General features: G+C 34.9%; 2 protein-coding genes across 7 annotated transcripts in view; one reads left to right on the forward strand and one right to left on the reverse strand.

Moving 5' to 3' along the window:
• Nucleotides 1-4,068: 4,068 nt before the first annotated feature.
• Nucleotides 4,069-13,427, forward strand: ETFRF1 (electron transfer flavoprotein regulatory factor 1). Of its 4 annotated transcripts, XM_031032806.2 has the most exons (4): nucleotides 4,123-4,253; nucleotides 4,336-4,496; nucleotides 9,032-9,119; nucleotides 9,201-13,427. In XM_031032806.2, the coding sequence occupies exons 3-4, from the start codon at nucleotides 9,069-9,071 to the stop codon at nucleotides 9,420-9,422; spliced, it is 273 nt and encodes a 90-aa protein (XP_030888666.1). In that variant the 5' UTR covers nucleotides 4,123-4,253; nucleotides 4,336-4,496; nucleotides 9,032-9,068; the 3' UTR covers nucleotides 9,423-13,427. The 4 variants fall into 4 exon arrangements, with proteins under 4 accessions (XP_030888655.1, XP_030888659.1, XP_030888666.1 ...); XM_031032795.2 differs by lacking the exon at nucleotides 4,336-4,496 and having other exon boundaries at nucleotides 4,069-4,188; XM_031032799.2 differs by lacking the exon at nucleotides 4,336-4,496 and having other exon boundaries at nucleotides 4,079-4,192.
• An 81-nt stretch (nucleotides 13,428-13,508) lies between these two features.
• Nucleotides 13,509-24,353, reverse strand: part of KRAS (KRAS proto-oncogene, GTPase) — a 35,844-nt gene continuing 24,999 nt past the window's right edge. The window contains exons 5-7 of one of the 3 annotated variants that reach the window (XM_081821361.1): nucleotides 19,832-19,947; nucleotide 19,558; nucleotides 13,509-14,819 (exon numbers count right to left, since the gene is read on the reverse strand). In XM_081821361.1, coding sequence (XP_081677487.1) covers nucleotides 14,703-14,819; nucleotide 19,558; nucleotides 19,832-19,947 — 234 coding nt within the window. In that variant the 3' untranslated portion in view covers nucleotides 13,509-14,702. Of the gene's footprint in view, nucleotides 19,948-24,353 lie in introns of all 3 variants that reach the window. The other 2 variants (XM_006727737.3, XM_081821358.1) reach the window with 2 other exon arrangements.

Consider the following 24,353-nt stretch of genomic DNA (forward strand, 5'->3'; position numbering starts at 1 on the left):
TGCCATTTGCAACGACATGGATGGAACTGGAGGGTATCATGCTGAGCGAAATAAGTCAATCATAGAAAGACATGTATCATATTACCTCACTCACATGAGGAATTCTTAATCTTAGGAAACAAACTGAGGGTTGCTGGAGTGGTGGGGGTTGGGAGGGATGGGGTGGCTGGGTGATAGACATTGGGGAGAGTATGTACTATGGTGAGCGCTGTGAAGTTTGCAAGACTGCTGAATCACAGATCTGTACCTCTGAAGCAAATAATACATTATACGTTTAAAAAAAAAAAAAAAGAAGATAGCAGTAGGGGAAGAATGAAGGGGGCGAAATCAGAATGGGAGACGAACCATGACAAACTATGGACTCTGAAAAACAAACTGAGGGTTCTAGAGTGGAGGGGGGTGGGAGGATGGAATAGCCTGGTGATGGGTATTAAAGAGGGAACGTTCTGCATGGAGCACTGGGTGTTATATGCAAACAATGAATCATGGAACACTACATCAAAAACTAATGTAATGTATGGTGATTAACATAATTAAAAAAATAATAAAATAAATAGCAGTAATAATCTAAAAAGTAAGCTTAGTAAATCCTATTATAAAGTATAATAAAACTAAAAAATGTTTAAAAATTCTGTTCATACAATGTCAGTGCTTATAAAACTATTTTGAGAGAATAATTTCTACCTACCTTTTTTGCTTTGGGACCCTGAAAGTTGGAAAAACAAAAGGATTGATAAATTTTTTAAAAACTCAGATATTTTTAACAAAAGTACCAAGATTATATAAAATGTGAAAATTAGGAGAAGCGGGGTAAAAAGCATAAGGAAACTCTGCATCATCTTTGCAACTTTTGTGTAAAACTAAAATTATCTCAAGATAAAGTCTTTTAAAAAAGAATTTAGACAAAACTACAAGCAGGTCTAGGAAAAACAAAAATAGCTCACCCACTGAAGCACCTTTTTAAAATTATACACTCTTTAAATCTTACACTCTTTGTGACAGTCAATGACCTATGTGTAATGAAATGACCTACCCCTACACAGAAGTAGCAGTCAGGGAGATAAAGGGTTCCAAGGAACAATAAGTGATTGACTAAAATACAGGTACTGATGTCAAGTTTGAAAGTGTGGAAATGATCTCATAAATAAATAATCTTTCTGAAAAATTAGATTGCTGATTTTCTAGAAAAAGAATCAGTTATTTAAAGCAGGCAAAGCTATGATAAAACGATTCTCTTCAGCAATGTGTCTTAAAGCAGATCTATCCTTCTTTGGAAATTAATTTGGAAAGCACAGTATTGCAATAAATATTTACCATTAGCATTATCATTACATGTGTTTTTCAATTAACACTACTTGTAATTTCCTGATTAGGCTCATGTGTCCATTAGATTTCTGATAAGGAATCTGTAGGAGATCATGTGACTATAAGATTATACACATTCCACATCTGACAACTTATCCAGGAAAAATTACTGGTTCAAGCTATAAGATTATCAACTGTATTAAATATAAATGTTGAAACTGACATGAAGCAGATTTTATCTCCTTGAAAGTACATATATTTCATTAATTCATTCAGCAGATATTTATTAATGATTTGCACACAGGGAGCTCTGGGACACTGGAGATGATATAAAGAGGAATAGTAGAGACTGCTCACATATAATTTTTTCAGTTGAGTTCTATTTTTATCATCGTATTTACTATCAATTAATAGTTAATACACTCCCATCTTGAAATAAGTACTATACAGCAGAATACGCACACAGTATTGCTCCTGTTCTCAAGTAGTGATATTTTAAGATGGGCAAATTAGCATCTCTCACTAGTGCTTTTAATGTGAAGTGGGTTCGGGATTAGTACTTATCCTAACCCCTCCTGCAAATCATAAAAACAGCATCATGTAGTATAGTACAATTGACCCTTGAACAACTCAGGGGTTGGGGTGCCAACCCCCATGCAGGCAAAAATCCACATATAACTTTTGACTTCCCCCAAAACTTAACTATTAATAGCTTATTGTTGACTAGAAGACTTACTGATAACATAAACAGTTAACGCATACTTTGTATGTTATTTGTATTATATACTGTATTCTTGCAATAAAATAAGCTTGAGAAAAGAAATATTAGGAAAATAGGAAAAAATACATTGACAGTATCATACTGTATTTATCAAAACAATCTGCCTCTAAGTGGATTCCCGCAGTTCAAAGTGGACCAGTGTTGAATTCAAGAGTCAACTGTAGTTCTTCAAAGTTCAGAGGGCTTGTTAAAAAAATGCATATTCCTGTGGTAGAAGTGAACACACTTCCCCCTCCCCACTGTGATTCAGTAGATATTATAGATTGAACTGCTTTTTCGTCCTATTCCCCAGTACCTTCAAATTTTACCTTATTTGGAACTAGGGTTGTTGTTGATGTAATTAAATTAAGATGAGATCATAATGGAATAGAATAACCTTTAATCCAATACGACTGGTGGCCTAATAATAAGGAAAAATTTGGACAAAGACACGCACACAGAACACCACATAAAGAATGGGGGTTATGTTGCCACAAGCCAAGGAACTACTAAAAGCTAGGAAAAAGGTCTGAACAGATCTCTCCCTAGCACCCACAGAGGGAGCAGAGCCCTGGAAACACCTTGATCTTGGATTTATCAGCCACTAGAATTGTGCAACAGTAAGTTTCCACTGTTTAAGCCACTTAGTTTGTTTTACTTTGTTACTTGGCAGCCCTAGGAAACTAGTACAGTAGGAAACAGTACAGACTGTTTGGAGTCCAGTCTGTTCCTAGAATCTGCATCTTAACAAGTATTCCAGATGTGGTAGAAGCAAATGTTCCAGGGACATTTTGAGAAACACTGCTAGATGGATAAGATGAAATTTATGTTCCATTGGAAAATAAATAGGGGCTTATTGTTCCCTCAATTTACCAGCAGTTTTAAGTCAGCTTAAAGTCCATTTACTTCCTGTTCTTCCTGACATGAACATTGTCCATCAATTCTGGTAAATTCATACTCATACTTTAAAACACAGTTTGAAAAGCACTGCTCTTCCCTTTCTGTGCCCTTTCCCACCCCAATTTCATCATTCCCAACTTAATCCATTGTAGACATTTCAACTGTTACAGTTAAAAAACTGTATTCTTATTAGCTTAGCCTGTCTCCCACAGCAGGGAGGGGTTCTAGCCTAGTGTCAAACACAAAGAAAGTAGTCCGTATTTCCCCTTAATTAATGAATTAAATAATTACATTTTCTACTTCCTTTGGTTTTAACCACAGAAAATGGAAGTCACATTTAAGAAAATGGGAACAGAGATCATCTCATAAGGGGCAGGTGGTCTGTGTTCTGGAAAAAGACAAAACAGCTGAGGAGTGCATTAAAACAAAACAAGTAGCTTTATTATATTTAACAAATTCAAGGCAAGCTGAGTAATTTGAATCACAAAACAATTCGTATTTCCACAAAATACCACATAAGATGACTATCCAAAGCAGAAGAAACTGCAACAGCTTTTAATTAACTACCGAGGAGGCACAAAAACACATTTTCGCCAAGCTGCCAATGAAAAAAGCAATTTAATGGAAACTTCTATCATTCTTGGAAATTACCAGGTTGAGGCCAATTCTTAAACCTAGCAACAGTGCGAGATTAGGACACCATTTGACCGCACTGGCCAACCCCCATTTGAAGAAACCGGTTTGAGACTCCCATCCGTCCCTGAGATCCCGGACGGGAAGGCCACGGATCAGAAGGCCAATTTCCCACAGGGGTAAGGGTTCTTTCTTAAACCCACCCGCTCCCCTCTAAAATATGTCAGGCTCTTATTACATCATTTAACACGGGGGAATCACTGCTCCCCCCTTCACCTGGGTCCCCCACTTTCCCAGCTCACCATTCTGCAGCCAGCAGAGCCTCCCTCCGTAGTCGGCCAAATCGGAGCTCAGAGTGTGCGGACGAACGCTCCCGGGTTGTCAGGACGACAAGCCCCGCCCACTTGCCCCAAGGGAAAGAGCTCAAATCCTCGCGTACTGGTCCGCGCAATCGCGCCGGGGTCCTTCCGTGGGGCGCCCCGCCCCCTTCTCTGACTGGCTGCCTCACACCAACACCCGCCCTGCTTCGCTGTTGACAGAGCCCGGAGTCGAAGCGGTCGGAGGCCTTTACGGCTGTGGAATGCCGGAAAGTGCGTGAGTGCAGCCGCCGGGACGTTTTATTGTTTTCCAGATCCCGGGGTCTGGAGGCGGTGAAGTATGGTCTGGGCAGGGGCTACCGGGTGTGGCATAGGGTTTCTGAACGTCTTCCGACGTTGACAGTCTCTCTTCCTCCCTAGGAGTGTTTTGGGGCCGGTCTTTCTGTGAGGCGTTTCCAGAAGGAAGGGAGACGCCGGCTACGCGATTGAGTGAAGTGACTTGACACCCGGGCGGGCTGCCTGGGCCACCACAGCTTAGGCCCGAGTGGGGACGGGGCTCAGTTGGCAATTTAGAGAAAGGGGTAAATAAATTGGTTCCAAGAGGGTTGGTTATTTTGAAATTAATGACCTTTGGATTCTTCTCTTTGCACATGGTTCAGTTTACTTTCTGTGCAAGTTATGTTTTGCAAGCCGGTTTTCCTAAGAGCAGCTCTAAACAAGAACTGGAAATTACTTGAAGCAATTCCTGGGTAAAGGATTTCCTACAGTTGAAGGTCGCTGAGGCCCAGCAAGACTCGTTAAGCCCAAGGTCACAGGCTAATGGTGCTAGCCAGTTGTACAACCTTTAGAATTTCAGTCTCCTCCCCACATAAAGAAACATTGGCAACTTAGACCAACAGGAAAACTAGAAGAAATCAAGTGATTAAGAAATTAAGCTCCTTCCAAATGCTCAATTCTGTGATTTTTAGGGCCGTTTTAGCATGACAAAACATTGAATACTTTAAAATCGTTGGCATTTCTTATCTCTGAATTCTAATTGTATAATGCTCTCTCCCAACTTTATTGACTAAATATATTAGTAAATAAGGATTACTGAGCTAGTCTTGTTGGCTGAGGTGTTATTAACTCCCATTGTAATAGAAATCCAGATTGTAAATTATGACGCTCCATCCCCAAATCCCTGGTAGCAAGATAAAAAAACATCTTAATGTCGACTTCATATAGAGTTCTGAAGCCATCTGGTATGGAAGTTTTTGTTTTAGTGTTTCAGTCAAGCTAATAATGTTTATGATATAAAACCTCAGTCAACTCAATTAGGATTGATGGGCATACAGTGGTGTTAATGGTAATCCCAAATTACCTTAAAATGGTAGGCCTCTAGGGCAGAGGACTTGCTCAAGCTCTCACTCTATGCCGCCTCCCTCCTAGGGAGGAGGAAGTGCTAGGGATGTGTGAGAACATACTAGACTGTGTTCTAGGGACACTGTGCTGTAAAAATTATACCAGTGAGTTTGACTCTCTAGTACTTCCCTTGCAAGCTGCCTAAGTGTAAGGACGATTTCCTGTTCTCTCTTTGCCTTCAGACTGGCACAGTATCCACCCATTCTGAACATACACATACCAGCTCCTTTCAACTCCCTTCTATAATCTGGCTCCTAGGTATGCCTCGACCAAGCCAAATGCCAGCCTTAGGGGGCAAAAATTTTTTGCCACCTACTTCTCTGATGACCTATCCTTTGGAGCTGGTGTTAGAGTTTTTTATGTGAAGCTTTTTAGGCTTAACTAGTTTGGGGAAATGTGTTTCAGCTGTTTGAAGTCAAAATCTATTAGAAACCAATAAATAGTAACATTGCACTGCCTTTCTTTGCCCATTTTCCTTCAACTTTTATTGCCATCTGAACTTCATGAGGAAGACTGATTAACAACAGCTTTGGCCACCAGTAAAATGACAATTCTTAGTTAACCCAGGACTGGAGTTGGTTAAGTCTGAACTCTCTCAGCCCGCAGTCATTGGAAAAAAGCTATCAATGGGGATTGTACCTCCTTCCCCTTGCCCACCACACACATTCTCAGAATGATAGGGGGCTTCTCTTAGTCCCTAATAGCTTGGCTCTTTACAAAGAGCAGTAACCTGCATGACTTCATGTAGGGTTAAGGAGCAGCCCCAGGTCCCTGCTGCACTTTAACTTCACCAGGTGAACCCAAGGAGACCTCTTTCTCCCAATGGCTAATAAACTTAAAGCCTGAAGGTCAACATAAAATAATAATAAACTGCCTTAACTTCTACAAATTAACGTATCAAAGAACTGGACAATTTTACCCTAGTAAACCAGCTACATTTTTTGCTGGGCAAATCCTTTTATTATGTATGATTTGTAAAAAAGGCAATAGCTTAAAAGGTTAATTTAAGCTTTTACAAATTATAAATTCTGAGTTAAATAAAGCTGTGTTCTTTGCCAGAAAATTAAACAGGCTATAATTTGCAACTTGAAAGTATGTCTATGTAGATTTAGAATGATTTTTAAAGCATGTGATTTTTTTTTTTTTTAATTTTATTTATTTATTCATGAAAGTCAGAGAGAGAGAGAGAGAGGCAGAGGCAGAGGGAGAGAAGCAGGCTCCCCGGCTAGCAGGGAGCCTGATGCGGGACTCAATCCCAGGCCCTGGGATCATGACCTGAGCCGAAGGCAGACGCTTAACCATCTGAGCCACCCAGGCGCCCCTAAAGCATGTGATTCTTAAGAGCCATTCTTCAATAAGATTAAACCACGCTAGAAACTGGCTCTCAGCAAACAACAAAAAAAGTTTTAAAATGGAAATTAGGTGTTAATATGGTAGATTAAATGTACCCTTCTAATTTCATTACCTTTCAAAACTCCACTGATCGTCAGTGAAGGGATATAAAAATAAACAAAAAATGAGAGAGAAAAGAGATGACAACAGTAAAAATTTGGAAGCTGCAAACCAGATGAATGAATGTGACTCAACACACCAGAAAAGCCCAATTTATACTGCATAATTCTCAAAAGGCACTGGAACAGGGCCAATGGAATTGGAAATGAAGAATGAAGTAAATCAAAGAGATTAAGTAAAAGCTATTTAGGAAAAACACCTCTAGAGGGACTGCACCTCTCACTCCACGGAAGCATGGAGATGTATTTCTGACTAAATAATATTATTCTATGCACTGAGGTGTCCTCATGTATACTAAGTACATGAGAACCACACTGGAAACAGAAATTAAATTTGGTGTACATAATGCTGAATGCAAGGCCCCCATCCTTCTTCCATTTCTTCAGGTTGAATAGGCAAACCCTCAGCAAATTGGAAGTTTCTTCTCTGGGGAATCTGATCAGCCAGTCCAGGAGGAATGACTTTGACTTCAGAGGTTCCCCAACAAAGGGTACACTCAGATAATCCCTAAGTGAGGCTCAGTCTGTTAAGCTGCAGTCTTCTAAAAATGCTTTTTTTGTCGTTTCACTTGTAAAAATGGAAAAAAAAAAAAAGCAGACTTGGGAAGAAAGCTCAGAAGCAATCTAGACAAAAGCAGAAAAAGCAATCCGGAGAAAAACAGAAAATTTCAAGAAAGTTCAAAAAGAAAGAATTGTTCTGCTACATTGTATGTTTGCTATGTGAATTAGCTTAAAAACTACTAGTAAAGTGGGGAATTATGTAAGAATTAAAATGGAAATAATGTTTGTTCATGTTTCCCCCTTAAGAAAGAAAAGCCAGAGAATCAGATTTATGAACTTCAGCAAGAAATGAAAAGGACTTCATTTAGCTGCCATCCCGGCAGCAGGAGTCTTCCAAGTATATTTTTTAAAAAATTTAAAATAAGTGTTTACAACCAGGGCTCCCCCCCAGAGAGGCATACCTGGTTTTATGCAACTTGACTGGTGGCTGGTTGAACCACCTATTCTGACCACTAACTGGCAACCTTGTGGTTTAGATCTCTATTTCCATGTGTACCTCACTATCTCCCAGCCTTCCTCTGAACATTTTACCAGCATACTTACACCAATTTTTAAAAAGTTTTACTGAGGTATAATTGACATATAGTAAGTTATACTTAAAGTGTAAATCGATCTGATTAATTTGACATACGTATACAGCTATAAAACTATCACCACAATCACAATAATAAACATCTCCATTATCCCCAAGGATTTCCTCCTGCCTTTTGATCCCTTCCTGTTCTCCAGTCCCTTGCTCCCCTTCCCAGGCTACTCTGTTATTTCTGAGCACTTTAAACATCTGTGGTAGTCTCCAGCTGTTCTACAAAATAAATGGCCTGTGATCTTCACAAGTATGAAGTTATGGAAGTCAAGGAAACTTGAATTGTTTCCAGACTGAAGGCTAAAGAGACATGAAAACTAAATGCAATGTGTAATCTTGAATTGGAACTTTCTGCTATAAAGGGCATCTTTGGGATGACTGCCAAAACATGAAGGGGTTGTGATTTGACGTAGTAATGCAGCAGTGTTAGCTTCCTTATTCTGATGGTTGTACTGTAGGAAAATGTCCTTGTCACAGGAACTATACTCTAAAGCTATGCTGTCCAGTATGGTGGCAACTAAGCCACTGATACCTATAAGCACCTGATATGTATCTAACATGACACTGAAATATTTTGGATATGAACAAAATGTATTAATTTTTGTTATATTTTTTAATATGGGCTACTAGAAAATGTTGCCTTGAGAGCAACGTAGACAGTCTTCCTTTCGACAGTAAGGAAACTGAAGCTCATAAAGTTTAATCTGTGTAACATTATGCAGCTGGGATTCAAATCTAATTCATTCCACTCTGTATAAAAGAAGGTACACCTACATAACTATCTTTGACAAGTCATTTTCTCTTTCATTACCCTTTCCCTTCATAGGACTTACACAATTCATAATTCTCTTATTATGTCTCCCACAGGAAATGTTAGTTCTGTGAGAGCAGGTATCTTATCTGACATTTCGTAGCTATGTCCCAGTGCTTGGAACATAAGTGCTTAATAAGTATTTATTGAATGAAAAAAAAATTACCATTTTTTCCCAATGTGTAAAATCATTTATTCTTTTTTGGGACTACAATGCAGTTATTTACAAAAATTTTTATTTTTCTTTAGGTATGTTATGTGTAAAAGTGGATACTTTCCATAATAAATGAAAATGGCCAATTCTTTAAGAGGAGAAGTACTGAATCTTTATAAAAATGTAAGTAATTATGTTGCCAGTTTTATACATATGTTATTGAGATACAGATTGTTTAGAAATATGTAACCTTTCTTTTTTAAGCTGCTGTATCTTGGGCGAGACTATCCAAAAGGAGCAGACTATTTTAAAAGGCGTCTGAAGAGTGTTTTCCTTAAAAACAAAGATGTGAAGGACCCAGAGAAGATCAAAGATCTTATTGGACGGGGCAAATTTGTAATGAAAGAGCTAGAAGCCTTATACTTCCTTAGGAAATACAGAGCGATGAAACAACGCTATTACTCAGATATCAACAAAACTAACTGATCACTATTACTATAATTTGACTGGAATTCAATGCCAGCTGTTTATGTATACCAGATATGATAAAAGTAACTAACTTAAAATGGCAAGATTTACACGTCATGTAAAAAATGCCTGAGCTGCCTTAATGAACCAAAATAGGTTTCAACTTCTGTTCACAGAGCTTTATCAGCAATCCTTAATGTTTAATTTTTATACAAAACCAGCAATATAGCCAACTACCAATTAAAAATTAATGAGTACCCAATTTTGAATGAAAATATAATGTACTTAAAATAATTTTAATAAGTTTTTACCAATTATTCTTAGCCCATTTCTCCATTTTACTGACAAGAGAATGCCATTTAATGCATGTAACTAAGCAAAATAATTTATTGCACATTAATTTTCCTTAACTTTTGAAGGAGTACCATCTTATTTCCTTATTTTTGAATCTATTTGATACATTAACAGCACACATTCAAGGTTCACTACAAAACAAATAGCACATGGTAATGATTTAAGTGCAGTTACAGAAATAATATGTATGGAGTAAGATTATTTCTGATCTTGAAGTAGGCTGCCAGTGACTGGCATTATATACATACCTATTTAATATCTCCCATTATTAATTTTGCTGCTGACTCCCTTTAGGTCTTAAAACAAGTCACCTGTTGTGTATCAATTACCTTTACTGATAAAAAGTAATAAATAATGTTATTCTGTTCTTTCATCATAAAGGCAGATCTGTTTTGCATCTACTTCTTAATGAGTTAACATAGTAAATGGACCTAAATCTAACATGGTTTTAAGCAAACACTTAAACCTTTACATAATGTTCACAGCACCTTTCACAAAGAATATATCTAACATATAAGCTGCAAAAGATTCACTAATAATAGTGTCTGTGGCTTATAAACTATTCCGTATCAATTGTGGGGCAAATGTTTCAAATTTCAAGAAGTACACACTACCAGAGTCACCATAACTATTTTTATTACATTACAATAATTAGGAGCAGTACAGTTCATGACAAAAATATTACAAATTTCAGATCACTTCACAGCACATACTCCTATAAACATTTAAAAGTTAATTTTAATTAAAAGAGTGGTCATTTTTAAATTTAATGTTTGATATGACCAACATTCCTAGGTCAGCGCAACCAAATGATGGCAAACAACTGGATCACACTGCATATGTCCCACAAAAAAAAGCACAATGTACAAAATGTGCATGTTTCAGTTTACACTATACAAAAATAGTTAAAATACATTCCAGGTAAACATGTTACATTAAGAAATAGTACTAGTAAGAAATTGGCACTCAAAGGAAAAATGCAAAAGTATTTTCAACATGAAAACACAAGACAGTGGAATTGGAAACTTTTGGATAAAACATTACATAACCCATTTAGCTCTATGGGGAGGGCGACGCTCTGTAATGGACATTTCTGTAAGTTAGAACTTTGTTTTTTTCCTAAATTCATCTAAATTTCCTATCATCCCAAACAGGCACTTAAAACTATTAAACTAAAACAGTTATTAATCTAGCTATGACTATTCTTCAAGAACTGATGTAAATATATCTTTAGGAAGAAATAATTTTCATTTTCTGAAGGAATTTACAGCTACCAGTTGTATGCTGTTCAATTTCTCAATGCAGATTTCATGCTACCCAACACTAATACAGAAGTTATTAAATATAAATTCAGTTTTAAAGTAACTGATGGTTTTTTAAAAACCATTAATACAGTTATCAAGAAATTACTTTTTGACAATGGAAATGACAGATTTTATTGCCTACCAAAAAAACAATGTGTATTTATTGTTTTGAAAAAAATGGTTAGAAGAAAAAAATCACTGGAACACAAATGAGATGAACTTGTGCAAACTGCAACCGAACATGCCTCACAAAAGTTTCTATATATATTAGGACAAAATTGTGCAATGGTGGCAAAGATTTTGATAACCTGTAAGTTAGGTTTTAAATTCCTATGCAGTGTGACTCAGTTAAAATAGAGCCTAGAATTCCTAATTGGTAATATTCACTCAAATTATACTACATACTTCTGCTATGTTCTTCCACAAACATGTTAATGTCTAAGACTAGGTAATTTAGCAATTTTTTCAACTCCAAGGATTTTTATCTTTAAGGCCGTAATAATTACATAATATTTCTTTCTAGGATTATCGCTCCCCTTTTAAAATCTCTACAAAAACAAACCTTTTGTCAAACCATTCAAAATTCACATAATAAAGGATGATTACCACTGCCTAAAAAAAGTTGCCCAGCTACATCAAAAAATTCAAGAGTCCTAAAAATCCCTCAGTTATGCACTGCAATTCCTGAAGTATGGCCATTTCTTTCTCTTGTGTAGAAACAAGAGGAAGTACTATATAAAGTCTTAACACCCTATCTAGATAATGTTCCATAAACCTGTAGTTTAGCATAGCATTTCAGAAATTGGACTGAATTTTACACAGAAGTTTCCTTTTCTGTGAATTAGTTCAGGCATCTGTTTATTCATACCCAGATAAATAAAACTGTTTTTGAATTCAATATTTAAGTCTATTTTAATTATGAAACAAAGAGACCAACTAGAATATTACGCACTTGGGAATTTTAATGTTATCATCTGACATACGATTTAATGTGTACTACAATTGTCCCAATAAAGTCACATAATTATCCCAAATAAAAAATACAGTCACGTTTACTCCCTTAAAATAATGAAGTAAAGTGATCTACATAAAGTAGCTTGATTAAACAGCTTTATTGGAATCAGAGCGAAACAATTATTTTAGAACTGGAAGAAACCTTAGAGACCATATCCCTTCTTTGCAAAACTAAAATATGCATTATCTTATTTCTGGGTCATGTGCCAAATGCCTCACTAAGATTACAGACCACTCTAAAATATCAGCACTACTTTAGGATAGGAATTATGTCCCTTGTTGGGGATACTGTAGGATCCCCACTGCCTTGTGCAGTACCTGGCATCCAGTAGGCACTCAGATATTTGCTGGATAAATGAATTCTGCTAAAAAGTAAGCTTTATGAATTAAATTTTAAAGTATTTTTCATTGTAAGAAGATTTTACTTACTAAAATAATGGAATGTATCACTGTTACCAGGTCTAGTCCTAGTTTTAGATTATCTAAGGAATCTTTCAGTATTTATTAATATAAATTTATTAAATTCTTCTACTGGATAGGGTCTATTCTTAGCAGGTATGAAAAATCCTACTTTTCCTACTTAGCCACTAGTCGACCAGGTAGCAAAGAGATGATGTTCAAAGGATCAAAATTAAATTGCTCTAGCTACCACCTGAAAATTAGCTATTAGGTCAGATCCTATTACAGTATCTGTCAGATTAAGTTGCGCCTGAACAATGTGACTTGATGGGAAGCCTTCATGGAGATACCCAAAGCAGCAATAAATCTTGAGGTTAGGGGAATTAGAAGAAAAGAAAGTCATGTGGCATGTAGAAGGGTAGGCAGGCAAGATGACACTACTATGGGAGAGGAGTACTGCTACTGGAGAACAGATACTCAAAAATAAACTTCACCTCTTGCACAACTTTGTCTAAGACTGGCGCTGAAGATAACACAGGTAAAAAGTTACAGACTGTGCTGAGATTGACAAACAGGTATATCCTTATGTAAACTGAATGTAAATCACATAGTTGTAATGCTAGCTAAGCCTCTGAGATGACTCCTTTTAACATGAAGAAATGGACAGTAAGTGATTTGCCCAAAACTGAAATTGTAAAAGACATGTAACTAGAATCTAAGTCACCTTCCTCCTGGTCCAGTGATATTTTCACCTCAACACACCATCTCACTTCAGATATTTAAAAATACATTTTAAATGCACTGAAAGAATCATTGTTATTAATTTATTATTTAAGCATTAGACATTCTTAAATATGGACCACACTTGCAAAGTGTGTATGAAATGTTACTTTAGCCAGTGTTGAGAACTAGCCAATACTAAAGATTTTGAAACTTTTTCACTTCATTGTTTTTTTAAAAAAAAAAATTAAAGTCTTGCCACCCCCTATCCCAAAATCTTAATTGAAATAATGTTTTTAAAAAGTTCTATTGGTTGTTTTTTTTTTTTTTAAACAAAAGTGATGTTCCTGATCTGTCAGCAGGACCACCACATAGTGAGGATGCATCTTATCCAAACTCTCCTCGTCCCCACTTCTGACCACCCAATTCATGACAACAGGGAGACCACAGGGATGCCAGTCCATACTATGAAACTCTTAATGAAGCTCAAAGGTTTATACAAGGCCTGGCCTTGCAACCTTGGTCTCTTTAACATCTACTAAAGCTAACTGGCCCAAATAATCTTTAACGTCACTACCAGAATTAAAACTATTTTCTAAGACCAAAGATCAAGAAAAGATTTAAAGTTATGCTAAGAAAGAGCAATCTGACACAGGGAGACTGTATTTAATTCCTATGGGAATTTTTTATACATGTTAAAATTTTTTCAATTAATACAAAAATTTAGTAGCATGTAAATATAGCCCCAAAATGGTTGCTATAATCCTCATTACATACTGGGTCTGCCTTTACAGGAAAAGCTATTCAGAGTATTATAGGAATTTATCTAATATGGAAAGTAAATGCCTTTTAATATTTCCCATTGCCTTGTATTTTTTTTTCCATTTTTTCCCTTTTTATAGAAAAAATATAATATTTTTGGGAGCGTGACTATGACAAATAGCAGTGAAAGATGGAGAAAACCTTGTGAACAGTGTAACTTTACATTCATTAAGGGTGACTGAAACTATAGGACATTATACCTACAAGATGAATCTACAAGAAGCCCATAAATTCATGTTCCCTCAATGTTTCAGTAAAACCAATCATGAAATCTCAACTGAAGTTATAATTAGTAATTAATCCATGTATGTGACTAGATAAAACACAGAATAGGGATGATTCGAAAGCTTCATTAATTTGTCTCACATCAAAGTTCACAATTGGTTAAGAAAAATAGGAAGTAATCAACTGCATGCACCAAAAACCCCGAGACCGAAATCTCAGGTATTCAGTTTCTTTTTCACAGGCATTGCTAGTTCAAAAACCAAAACTCAGGGAATACTGGCACTTAGAGGAAAAAAAGTTTCCACTGTCATTTTAAAATAAGCATTCAAGATAAAAGCTTAACAGTTCAGATGGAGCAGAAAATTAGGTAATGCTAAAACAAATGCTAATAATTTAGTGTAATATACAAAAATTACCACTTTTACTTAAGTATGCCTTAAGAAAAAAGTACAAATTGTATTTACATAATTATACACTTTGTCTTTGACTTCTTTTTCTTCTTTTTACCATCTTTGCTCATCTTTTCTTTATGTTTTCGAATTTCTCGAACTAATGTATAGAAGGCATCGTCAACACCCTGAAACACATAACAAATATTAAAATGTGAGTATATATAATGGATTGAGGTATACAGATAACAGAAAGGATATATAACTACTGGAAACACTAATACTGATAAAGAGTAAGGACACTTTACATTTTTCTTTAGGCAACTGAATATATGTATCAGACTTCTATTCTTATACTGTCTTCTTCATGAATATTTCATCAATATCATAAATAGGAACACTAACTTTCACAAAAGGCAAAGAAAATCAATGTACACAATCTTATATAAACTGAACAAATAACTTTTTCCCAGAACTTAACTTTGCTACTCATTTTTCCATATTGGCATACTTTGTCACCAAAATCCAAATGCACTTGTGTGTTTTTCTGTGTGTGAATATACATTTACATTTAATTATCCCAGAGTTTCTAGATATTAGATATAAGCCATGCAAGTATATATTATTTTCATAAATATTCAGTAACAATATTTGAGCTCTGGGTTCAATACTTACTTAAATCCATTAGATTTAAATAATCCCCAGGAAGTAAATATTCAAATATCCTTTCAGCTTTCAAATAATATATATTAAGGCATAGTTTCAATTCAATACTTAACATATAGAAACTTAAAGTTGATTCCAAAGATAAGAAACAATAGTTCGAAAAATGTAATACTTCAGATTTGTAAAGAAATGAGCTAAATCATTTAAATGGTGGTGTAGTTACCAATCTGGAGTAGACTCTTTTATTTATTATTGTTTTAGTTTCTGTTTAATACATTATGTATTCAAAAGTTTGCCATAATAAGCCAAATTGCTGTATCTTCAAAGAAATTTTCATTTGGTCATTTTGATACATCTATTCCTGATCAAAGCAAGGTGTATAAGTAAGTAATGGCTGAAAGTGATTTCAAGTCAGAATAATTTTTATCCTAATAATTCATAAGGTAGAAAATGGGACTCTGAAAGTGGTAGCAGAACAGATTTTAACCCTGCAATACTGAAATTATACAAGACTACAGAAGTCAATTCCTGTCATGACCCCATTAAAAAGCAAGTTAAATATAACAGCAAAATAAAAAACTGAAGAAAACAAAAAAAAAATTCAAAAAGTATGATCCTCTATGTATTTTAAAATCTGTTCAACGGAAATAGTAATTATTTTTAAGCCTGTTAACCTAATGATGCTTTCACTAGAGGGAGTCCTAAGAACAAGTACCCAGCAAATAAAGTTGTATAAATGAAGCTACTTTAAGAACAATGAAAATTGGGTTTTTACTCATCTTAACCACTTCTGTTGAATATTCATATAAATGCACTCATTAAGTTATATTATCTTGAACATAATTTAAAATTTAAAAACTTAACAGTGATATGATTTCTCCTTTACTACACTACTAAGATCTTTTACAATTAATATTTCAAAATAATAAAATTAATTCAGGGCATTTTCATTCAAGTTACGTTTAACTAATTTCACAACAGATCTAAAAATCAGAAAAATATTATCACTATTTTTAAAGAAACACAGAGCTGGAATGACAGGCTTGCTCAGGTTTAAATAAAGAGTTGTAGGGGTGCCTGGGTGGCTCAGTTGGTTAAGCAACAGACTCTTGATTCTGGTTCAGGTCATGATGTGGGGGTCGCAAGATCAAGCCCCACCATGGGCTCCGCCCTGAGCGCAGAGTATGCTTGAAATTCTCTCTCTTCCTCTGCCTCTGCCCTTCCCCCACACCCCCCCCCCCGCTCCCTCTCTCTCTCTCTCTCTCTCTAAGGGGCACCTGGGTGGCTCAGTCGGTTAAGCATCCAACTCTTGATTTCGGCTCAGGCTATGATCTCAGGGTCCTGGGATCGAGTCCCCACATCGAGTTCTCCTCTCAGCAGGGAGTCTGCTTGAGGATTTCTCTCTCTCTCTCTCCCACTGCCCCTTCTCCCCATTCTCTCTCTCTAAAATAAATAAATCTTGAAAAAAATAAATCTTTTAATATGTAAATAAATAAATAAATAGTTCTGGATAAAAACCAGAGTTTTTGTGTGAAGTCTAGTGAAAAAAGTCCCCAATAAAACACTCAAACTACACTCAACTGATGTTCTCCACTTTCTGATATCATTCATTACTGACACACATATGCTTTTTCTTTACCCAAAGGAGAGAGGAAAAGTGATAAAATATAATTTTTCAGCAATACAGTCAAGGCTTAATTATATAAACCTTCATGCTAACACTTTTAACACATAAAAAGCAAAAACTTCCAATGATATAATAAAGAATTATTTTACAGCTCACCAACCCAACTAATTTCTAACCATAAATCCTTAGAATGGTATGGAATCTTAAAAGAGGATCTAGTCCAACTCCCCCACCCTTCACAAATTCCCTTTGATCACACACACAAGCTTATGTAGTCTACTCCACTTCAACTGCTTTTATAATGAAGGAAAATGTAAACGATACTAAAATGGTGAAGCAGATAAAATGAAAAACCGTGATATGGATATAGAGAAGATACATTCTAAGGTGAAAACGACACAAGTATTTAGGAGACAATGAAAACAGAATTGTTAACATTACCTTCTTCAAAGATTCTGACAAATACTTTAGGTTAATATTGCATTCTTTCTTAATATTGAACTTTTTTTATGTAACATATTAAAATTAAATAATTTCAAAGATTAGGGATAGGTTATAATCAGTAGAAAAAGGGCACTGAATTCCTTTTTTCCATATGGGAATTAGTCATTTTCATATACATATATAAAAGACAAAAATATTATCCCAGTAATTTTGCTCAAACCCAACCATTTTAGGACTAAGAAAATCTAATTTGTATATATTTATTACTGTCAATTTAATTTTATAAAACTATTTTTATTTAAAACTTTAAGTATTACCAAGTACATTTTATTTAAATGCTTTCCATGCCCACTGAAGAAACAAGGATTTAATTCATCATGCCCACCAATTGACATTCACACTACATAGTCACAAATGAGAAATCAGAAAATGATGTGCTTCCACCTTTGTTTTAAATAAAAGTTAAACTGTAAAACTTATTTTATTGTACTTTAAAAATCACCTCTAGTAAGACAATAGGAGGAGAAAATAAAAAACCCACCACCTAAATCTGGTCATGGCTACTGTTATTTAAAAAGTTTAACTTCTCGGGCGCCTGGGTGGCTCAGTTGGTTAAGCGACTGCCTTCGGCTCAGGTCATGATCCTGGAGTCCCGGGATCGAGTCCTGCATCAGGCTCCCTGCTCAGCAGGGAGTCTGCTTCTCCCTCTGATTCTCCCCATCTCATGCTCTCTCTCTCTGTCTCATTCTCTCTCTCAAATAAATAAAATCTTTAAAAAAAAAAAAAAAAGTTTAACTTCTCAATTACATTGCAATGTTAAATTTTATCAGAACTTCTAAATTAAGATATTGTTCTATACAATGATACTCAAAAAATATTAAGAGTTCATAAATTTCAATAAAAATTAACGCCAGTCATGCTTTATTTCTTCTGAGGTTAGCAGATTAGTATAGCATCTATCTTTTGGGACTGAGTCTATTCAGATGTACATTTTATGCTTTTGGGAGATACACTAATTACTTCAGACCTTAAATCCACATAATAAAAACTACTGAGTGAAATCTTTTCTAAGCAAGACCAAATTTGGTAATTGGTTTAGAAAGGAAAACTGGGGCACCTGGGTGGCTCAGTCAGTTAAGAGTCCAACTCTTGATTTGGGCTCAGGTCATAATCTCAGGGTTGTGAGATGGAGCCCTGTGTCAGGCTCCATGTCAGCGTAGAGTCTCTCTCTCCCTCTCCCCCACTGCGTACACGCCCAAGCGCATGCACATGCTCTCTAAAATAAATAAATAAATCTTAAAAAAAAAAAAGGAAACAAATTCCACTCAGTAAATCCAAATGGGCAGCTACTATGTGCCAGGAACCTTGTTAGGCCATCATCACGCAAAGATTGAAAATACATGGTTCTGGCTAAGATTCTACTGTATAGGAATCAAACATAAAAGAGCTTATTTCAATTTAACATGGCAAGCATGTAACAGTTAAGAACAGTATATTGGGAATACACAGGAAGGGCATTATGCCTAGTCTAAGGCTATAAAGAAAGATTCTTGGAGAATAAACAACCATGAAAAAAATGTTAGCTAATTAATAAGACTATGGATAAAGATAATGGCATTCCAACCAAAAGCAACAGCCAAGACTCAAGGGAAGGTAAGAAATAACATGGTGTTCAAGTAAGGACAAAAAAAAAAAAAAAATCAACAAAAAAAAACTTCAGGCAAGGAATTTTTAGGGATAAAGCCAAAGGCTAGAAGGGTAGAAAGACGTTAAAAGACTATATAACATACTATGAAGTTTGAGATTTTATTCCATAGGTAACAGGAAGTCAGTGACTGGACTTAAAGAAAAGAGAATGACATTTCTTTTAAGTGCATCTCTCCAGTTGCACTATGAATAAAGGCAGCAACAGATAAGCCAAATAACAGAATATAACAGTCCCAGCAAGAAATGATAGGAACCTGAACTAATGATGTGATAAAAGTCAAAATGTAACATCAAAGGAATTTGTGGTTGCCTCCAAATGAGAGTGCAAAAGAGGGATGTCAGAGTCATCCCAAGACTCCCAAGTTTCTTACTTGGGTAAAAAAGTGCTGATGCCACTGAGTTAGAGAACACAGGCAGAATAAGTATTTGCTTGCAGAATGTCCAAAAGAAAGAATACATTGTAAGAGTGGGTCCTTCCCCACCCTTGGACCATTCAACCTTACTCTCTATGCAGTTTCCTTTCTTTTTTCTTTCTAGACCCGATGACAAATGCAGTCTACAGCTATCAAAACTGCATCAATTATAATATGCATATTAAAAATAAATGTACTAATTATGGAAACTACCTATTTCTTATCTTTTAATACTTCAAATCAGAATCCCACACCTAGGTAGTTCTAACATGGTTGCTACTTTGTTACCTTTGAAAGACATCTGCTTTCTGCCAAAATTAATATGCTGAACTTACCAGATTACATTACAATGCATTTTTTAATTTTCACACAGCCAGGAGTCTTTTCTTCTTTGTTGATTTTTTTCAATCTGTATTGTCGGATCTCTCTCACCAATGTATAAAAAGCATCCTCCACTCTCTGCATTGTAAAACATAACTTTAAAGTCTGTTTCATTGGTAATAATTTATTGGGACAGCCTTGTGTAAGAAGTTTGAAATTATGACCTTTACTTGAGAATTTCTTTTTAAAACAGACATCAGATTGTTTGAGTAAAACTGGGGATGCAGTTTTAAAATATGGGCTTGAATCCTGGTTTGTTCTTTAAAATCATTTTTGTTTTATAATGGAATTGGAATTCTAAAAGTTTTTGATTAGAATTAGGGGAGATTATAAAAAACCTAGGCACATATATTAGTATCTGTGTATCAATTAATGCAATCATTTTAGTTCACCAGTCATGGAATTAATCAAAGCTTAACCTGAAGTTAGATTTAAATTATTTGACTTAGGAAAAACAAGCATCCCTACCTCTCCCACCTTCCCCTACCTGGGGAATGAGGAGAAAAATGGTACAAACAGGATGTTTAAAGTTAAAACACACACACACACACCACACACACAAAAAATACCTCAAAATAAAGTTGGGTCAAGAGACTGGAATCTTGAGTTCTATCTGCAATTAAAACACTGTCCAGCCAATTTCTAGAGTCCACAAGTGGAGCTGAAACTGAGACTTTTGCAGGTGGATAGCTACATTATTTAAATAAAAATGCTACATGAAGGCTGTTTACCATAATATGAAAACACCATGAATTGTTTAAAGTACACACACAAAATAGTAACAATGCATTTTGTTTCCTTATTAGAAGTATTCTTAAAAATAATTTTTAGAACAGTATCCAATTATACTGGCTTCATACCTTCTATTCTAATTTAAATACTCTAAAGGGAGAAGGGGACTTCTGCTTAATGCCATAGTAAGAAAGTTATGACAACAGACACAATCATATATGGCCATATGGAGATCAACAAAGTTTTTAATGTCTTTTTCAGTCCAGAAAAGCAAGCAGTAGCTAAAGGGGACATAGTATTCAGTTAACTGTGCTCCTAGTTTGTCTAAGAAAACATACCACTAAAAGTTGAAGCTTACATCTAAAGATAAATGCACACAAATATTAATCTACATGTACTGATTAATTTAAAAGATTAATAATTGTGTTTATGCTTCTAAAAGAAAATGTAAGTATTTAGAAAGGGTGGTATATTTTATTGCACATTTAATTTTAAGCCTAATCTGTTTTTGTATTTTAAAATGAATTACTTACTATGGGGATTGGGAATATTTTAACTCTCTGGGATTGGTAACATCAGTCTTTCTATGAACCAAATGTGACAAAATGGACCCAGTACCTATAAAGCTAATATATATATCAAAAATATGATTTGTAGGTTTAAATTCAATCAGGCACAGAGAATTGACCATTTAAGTATTAAATGAAGTAAAATAGCTAAGGTTTAATTCTTCCATTCAGAAGTTATCACATATTCATTACCTTTAATAGTTAAGGGGAAAAAAAGGCACCTCAATTCTTTAGGGTATATTAATTTTTATAAATCTCAAGAATATACTAAGAACTGCTTCAGTAGAGTTCAGTAGTTTACCTTTGAAGTAAAACTTTAAAATTCATAAAATTAAGTTTCAGTTAATAGGCATTTAAATATGTTGTTTATACATTAAAATGTACATCTCAAGTTATTTATAACCATCCAGTGATATATTTCTATTCAGCTATCTAATACAAAAATCATAATAGCCCAAGAAAATTTGCATCTCCTTTTTAATGGAATCAATTTACTCAACTAGCTAGCCAGCTAGCTAAGTCAACTACAAAATAAAAATTTCCAGCCACTTTCTGAAATTATTAAATACATTGGTACTTTAAATTAGATAGCCACTTGTGCATGTATACAAATCTTTTAGTATTTTGTATTTATCATTCTCAAGAGGAAAGGGTTTATTTTTTACTTTTAAGTCCTTAAAAAATTATATATCAGAAATTCTCATTACATAAGATAAGTAACTTAAGGCATTAAAATCACTCCTGTAAAACATGTAAAATGTAAAGTATGAGCTGGCATTTAAGATATTTTCATAAATAATTCTCTTTCAATTCAAAAATCAATGCAAGAAATTAAATATATATATATATAGACATACTTATATGTGTACACACACACACACACACACAAAACAAACCAGGTAAAAGCTCATATTTTTTAAGAATGTAAACTGTTATTGCTATTTAAAAAAAAGTTACAAGGTCAGTAAGAGAAGTAGTAAAACATGCTGGGGGGAGAGGACAGGGTTTTGGTCCTCCACTAATTTAGCAGAAGCAAATTTTGATTGTAACTTATTACTAAAATCAGTTTGAACATGTCTACTTTTTAAGTGTGTGCATCCCCATCACCAGTACAGAATATATGATTTTTGTTTCCAGCAATGCAGAGAGAAAACTGGAGGCCAATAATTAAAAAGAAGCGATTACTACCCACCACCAAGAATTCAGCATTAGGACCTGAGTGGCTAAGATAATTAACACTGAGAAATAGTCTTCCAGAGTGACTCTGGTCATTTCTTATTTTTACTAAGAGGAAATTATATCAGATTTTAAAGAATCAGCTATTTGCCATATTTTCTCAGACAAATTATTTCTCATTCTTGATAATATGCTTTAAAAGTCATATGACATCAAGAGAACATTATTTATCCTTGTGTGCACCTTAAGCCACTGGCACTACCGAAGAACACTGGTTTCATACTCCAAAATGTGTAAGTAATTTTTGAAGACAAAGTGTAGCTGAAACAGACTTTCAATACCCACTGAGCTAGCTGCTAAGCTCTTAACTGGCACTCAATGATTTATTCTTGGGAATATGGCTTATTGCCACTTATGTTCATTTTCAAACATCACTTACTAAACTTTCAGAACAACTGAAAATATGTAGGAACAAGTGTACAAGTTCATACGTGTAAACTCTTTTTAAATCAAGAGATTTGACAATAATTTCAGCTCAGCTATTATCCGAAAACACACTTGTGAGACTAAGGAAATAGAGCATTCCATACCAGAAAAGAAACTGTCAACAAATAGCATCATCCTATATTCTGGTGCCTATAATGCTTTCACTAAATGATTTCATTCTAAAGTTCCTGTTGAGTGGCCTATTATCAAGGAAAATTCTTGAAAACACTTTCAAGGAAATAACACTTCAAATACCCTCAACAGAGACAGATACAAGACTACTAGCCTTCTTGGGGGACAGGAATGGGAGAAACTAGATGTATTCTTAAAAAAAATTCTGTACTGATGAATTTCTCAAGAAATGTGGCCAAACTATAGTCCATCTCAGGTACTACTGAAATGCAGCAATACCACTAATTTGGGAGGTTATGCATGGTGCACATAGCAGGTGCTCAGTTACTGTTTTATTTTTAACTCATAAAAAGGCTAAAGTTCAAAATATTTATCTCATGTACACAAACTCAACTACTAACAAACAGAAATACATAAGGAGATTTTTTATTTGGCTTGCTTCAAAACAATTTGATCAAAAGCTTTCTTTAATACAAGTCTTCTAACAACCAATTTTAAGTATCTAGAAATTAACAAAAACCAGGAAATTAATCACTCAACATTTTCAAATGTGTAAAGCTAATTTTCACATTATGCTCAAATTGAGACCTCCAGGAAGTAAAAAAGCTGAATCAGGAGTAGCAGATACGCTAAGAATTCTGCTTCTGTCATCCACTTTCCTGAACCCTCCCCAGTTCTGATTTTAGCAGACTGGAAAACACACAGCTGATTACCATGGTGTCAATGTTTTGGTTTCAACAGCCTTTGCCAACACTGCATGCACTGCCCAATGAGGCCAGAAAAATCTGGCAATTACTAAACTACCCAGATAAATGTGAAGTAGGTAGCAGTCTTTATATACTTGGAACACAGGGGCCACATAAAGCATACTAGCAGAAAATAAAAATTACTCTGGCCTTTCAGATGTGGACTAAAATATTGTAAAAAATATATAATTCATTATATTCTAACCCAAATAATGGGATTTTTTAAAACTACAAAGTAATTTCATAATATATATATTCTGCAATCCTATCTTAAAAAGTACTAGAGTAAAGCTCCTATTTCCCTTTCATAGAATATCTGTTTTATTTTAAAATTACTACTGTTAGCCTGTAAAATTTAAGTCTAAAGTCTGACCTAATTTCTAGCATCTAATCAAACAGTACAGTTCCCCAGAGAATCAGGGATCAGCACACTACAGCCTGCAGGCCAAATGTAGCCACAGCCTATTTTTTGTACTGGCCACAAGCTAAGAATGATTTTTTTGCATTTTTAAAGGGTTATAAGAAAAAAAAACTGCAACAGATATCACTTATGGCCTCCAAAGTTTAAAACACTTATTGTCTGGTCCTTCTAAATGAATGTCTTTTTCCTACCAACCTGAATATAAATAATTCTTTTTAGTTT

The sequence above is a fragment of the Leptonychotes weddellii genome, chromosome 5 (assembly GCF_054177405.1).
Source record: "Leptonychotes weddellii isolate Sample4059 chromosome 5, ASM5417740v2, whole genome shotgun sequence".
Lineage (NCBI taxonomy): Eukaryota > Metazoa > Chordata > Mammalia > Carnivora > Phocidae > Leptonychotes > Leptonychotes weddellii.

Coding starts and splice junctions, on each gene's coding strand:
- ETFRF1 (XM_031032795.2), top strand. CDS start 9,069: ATGAAAATGGCCAATTCTTTAAGAGGAGAAGTACTGAATCTTTATAAA. Junction 9,120..9,200: donor TACTGAATCTTTATAAAAAT/GTAAGTAATTAT, acceptor TTCTTTTTTAAG/CTGCTGTATCTTGGGCGAGA.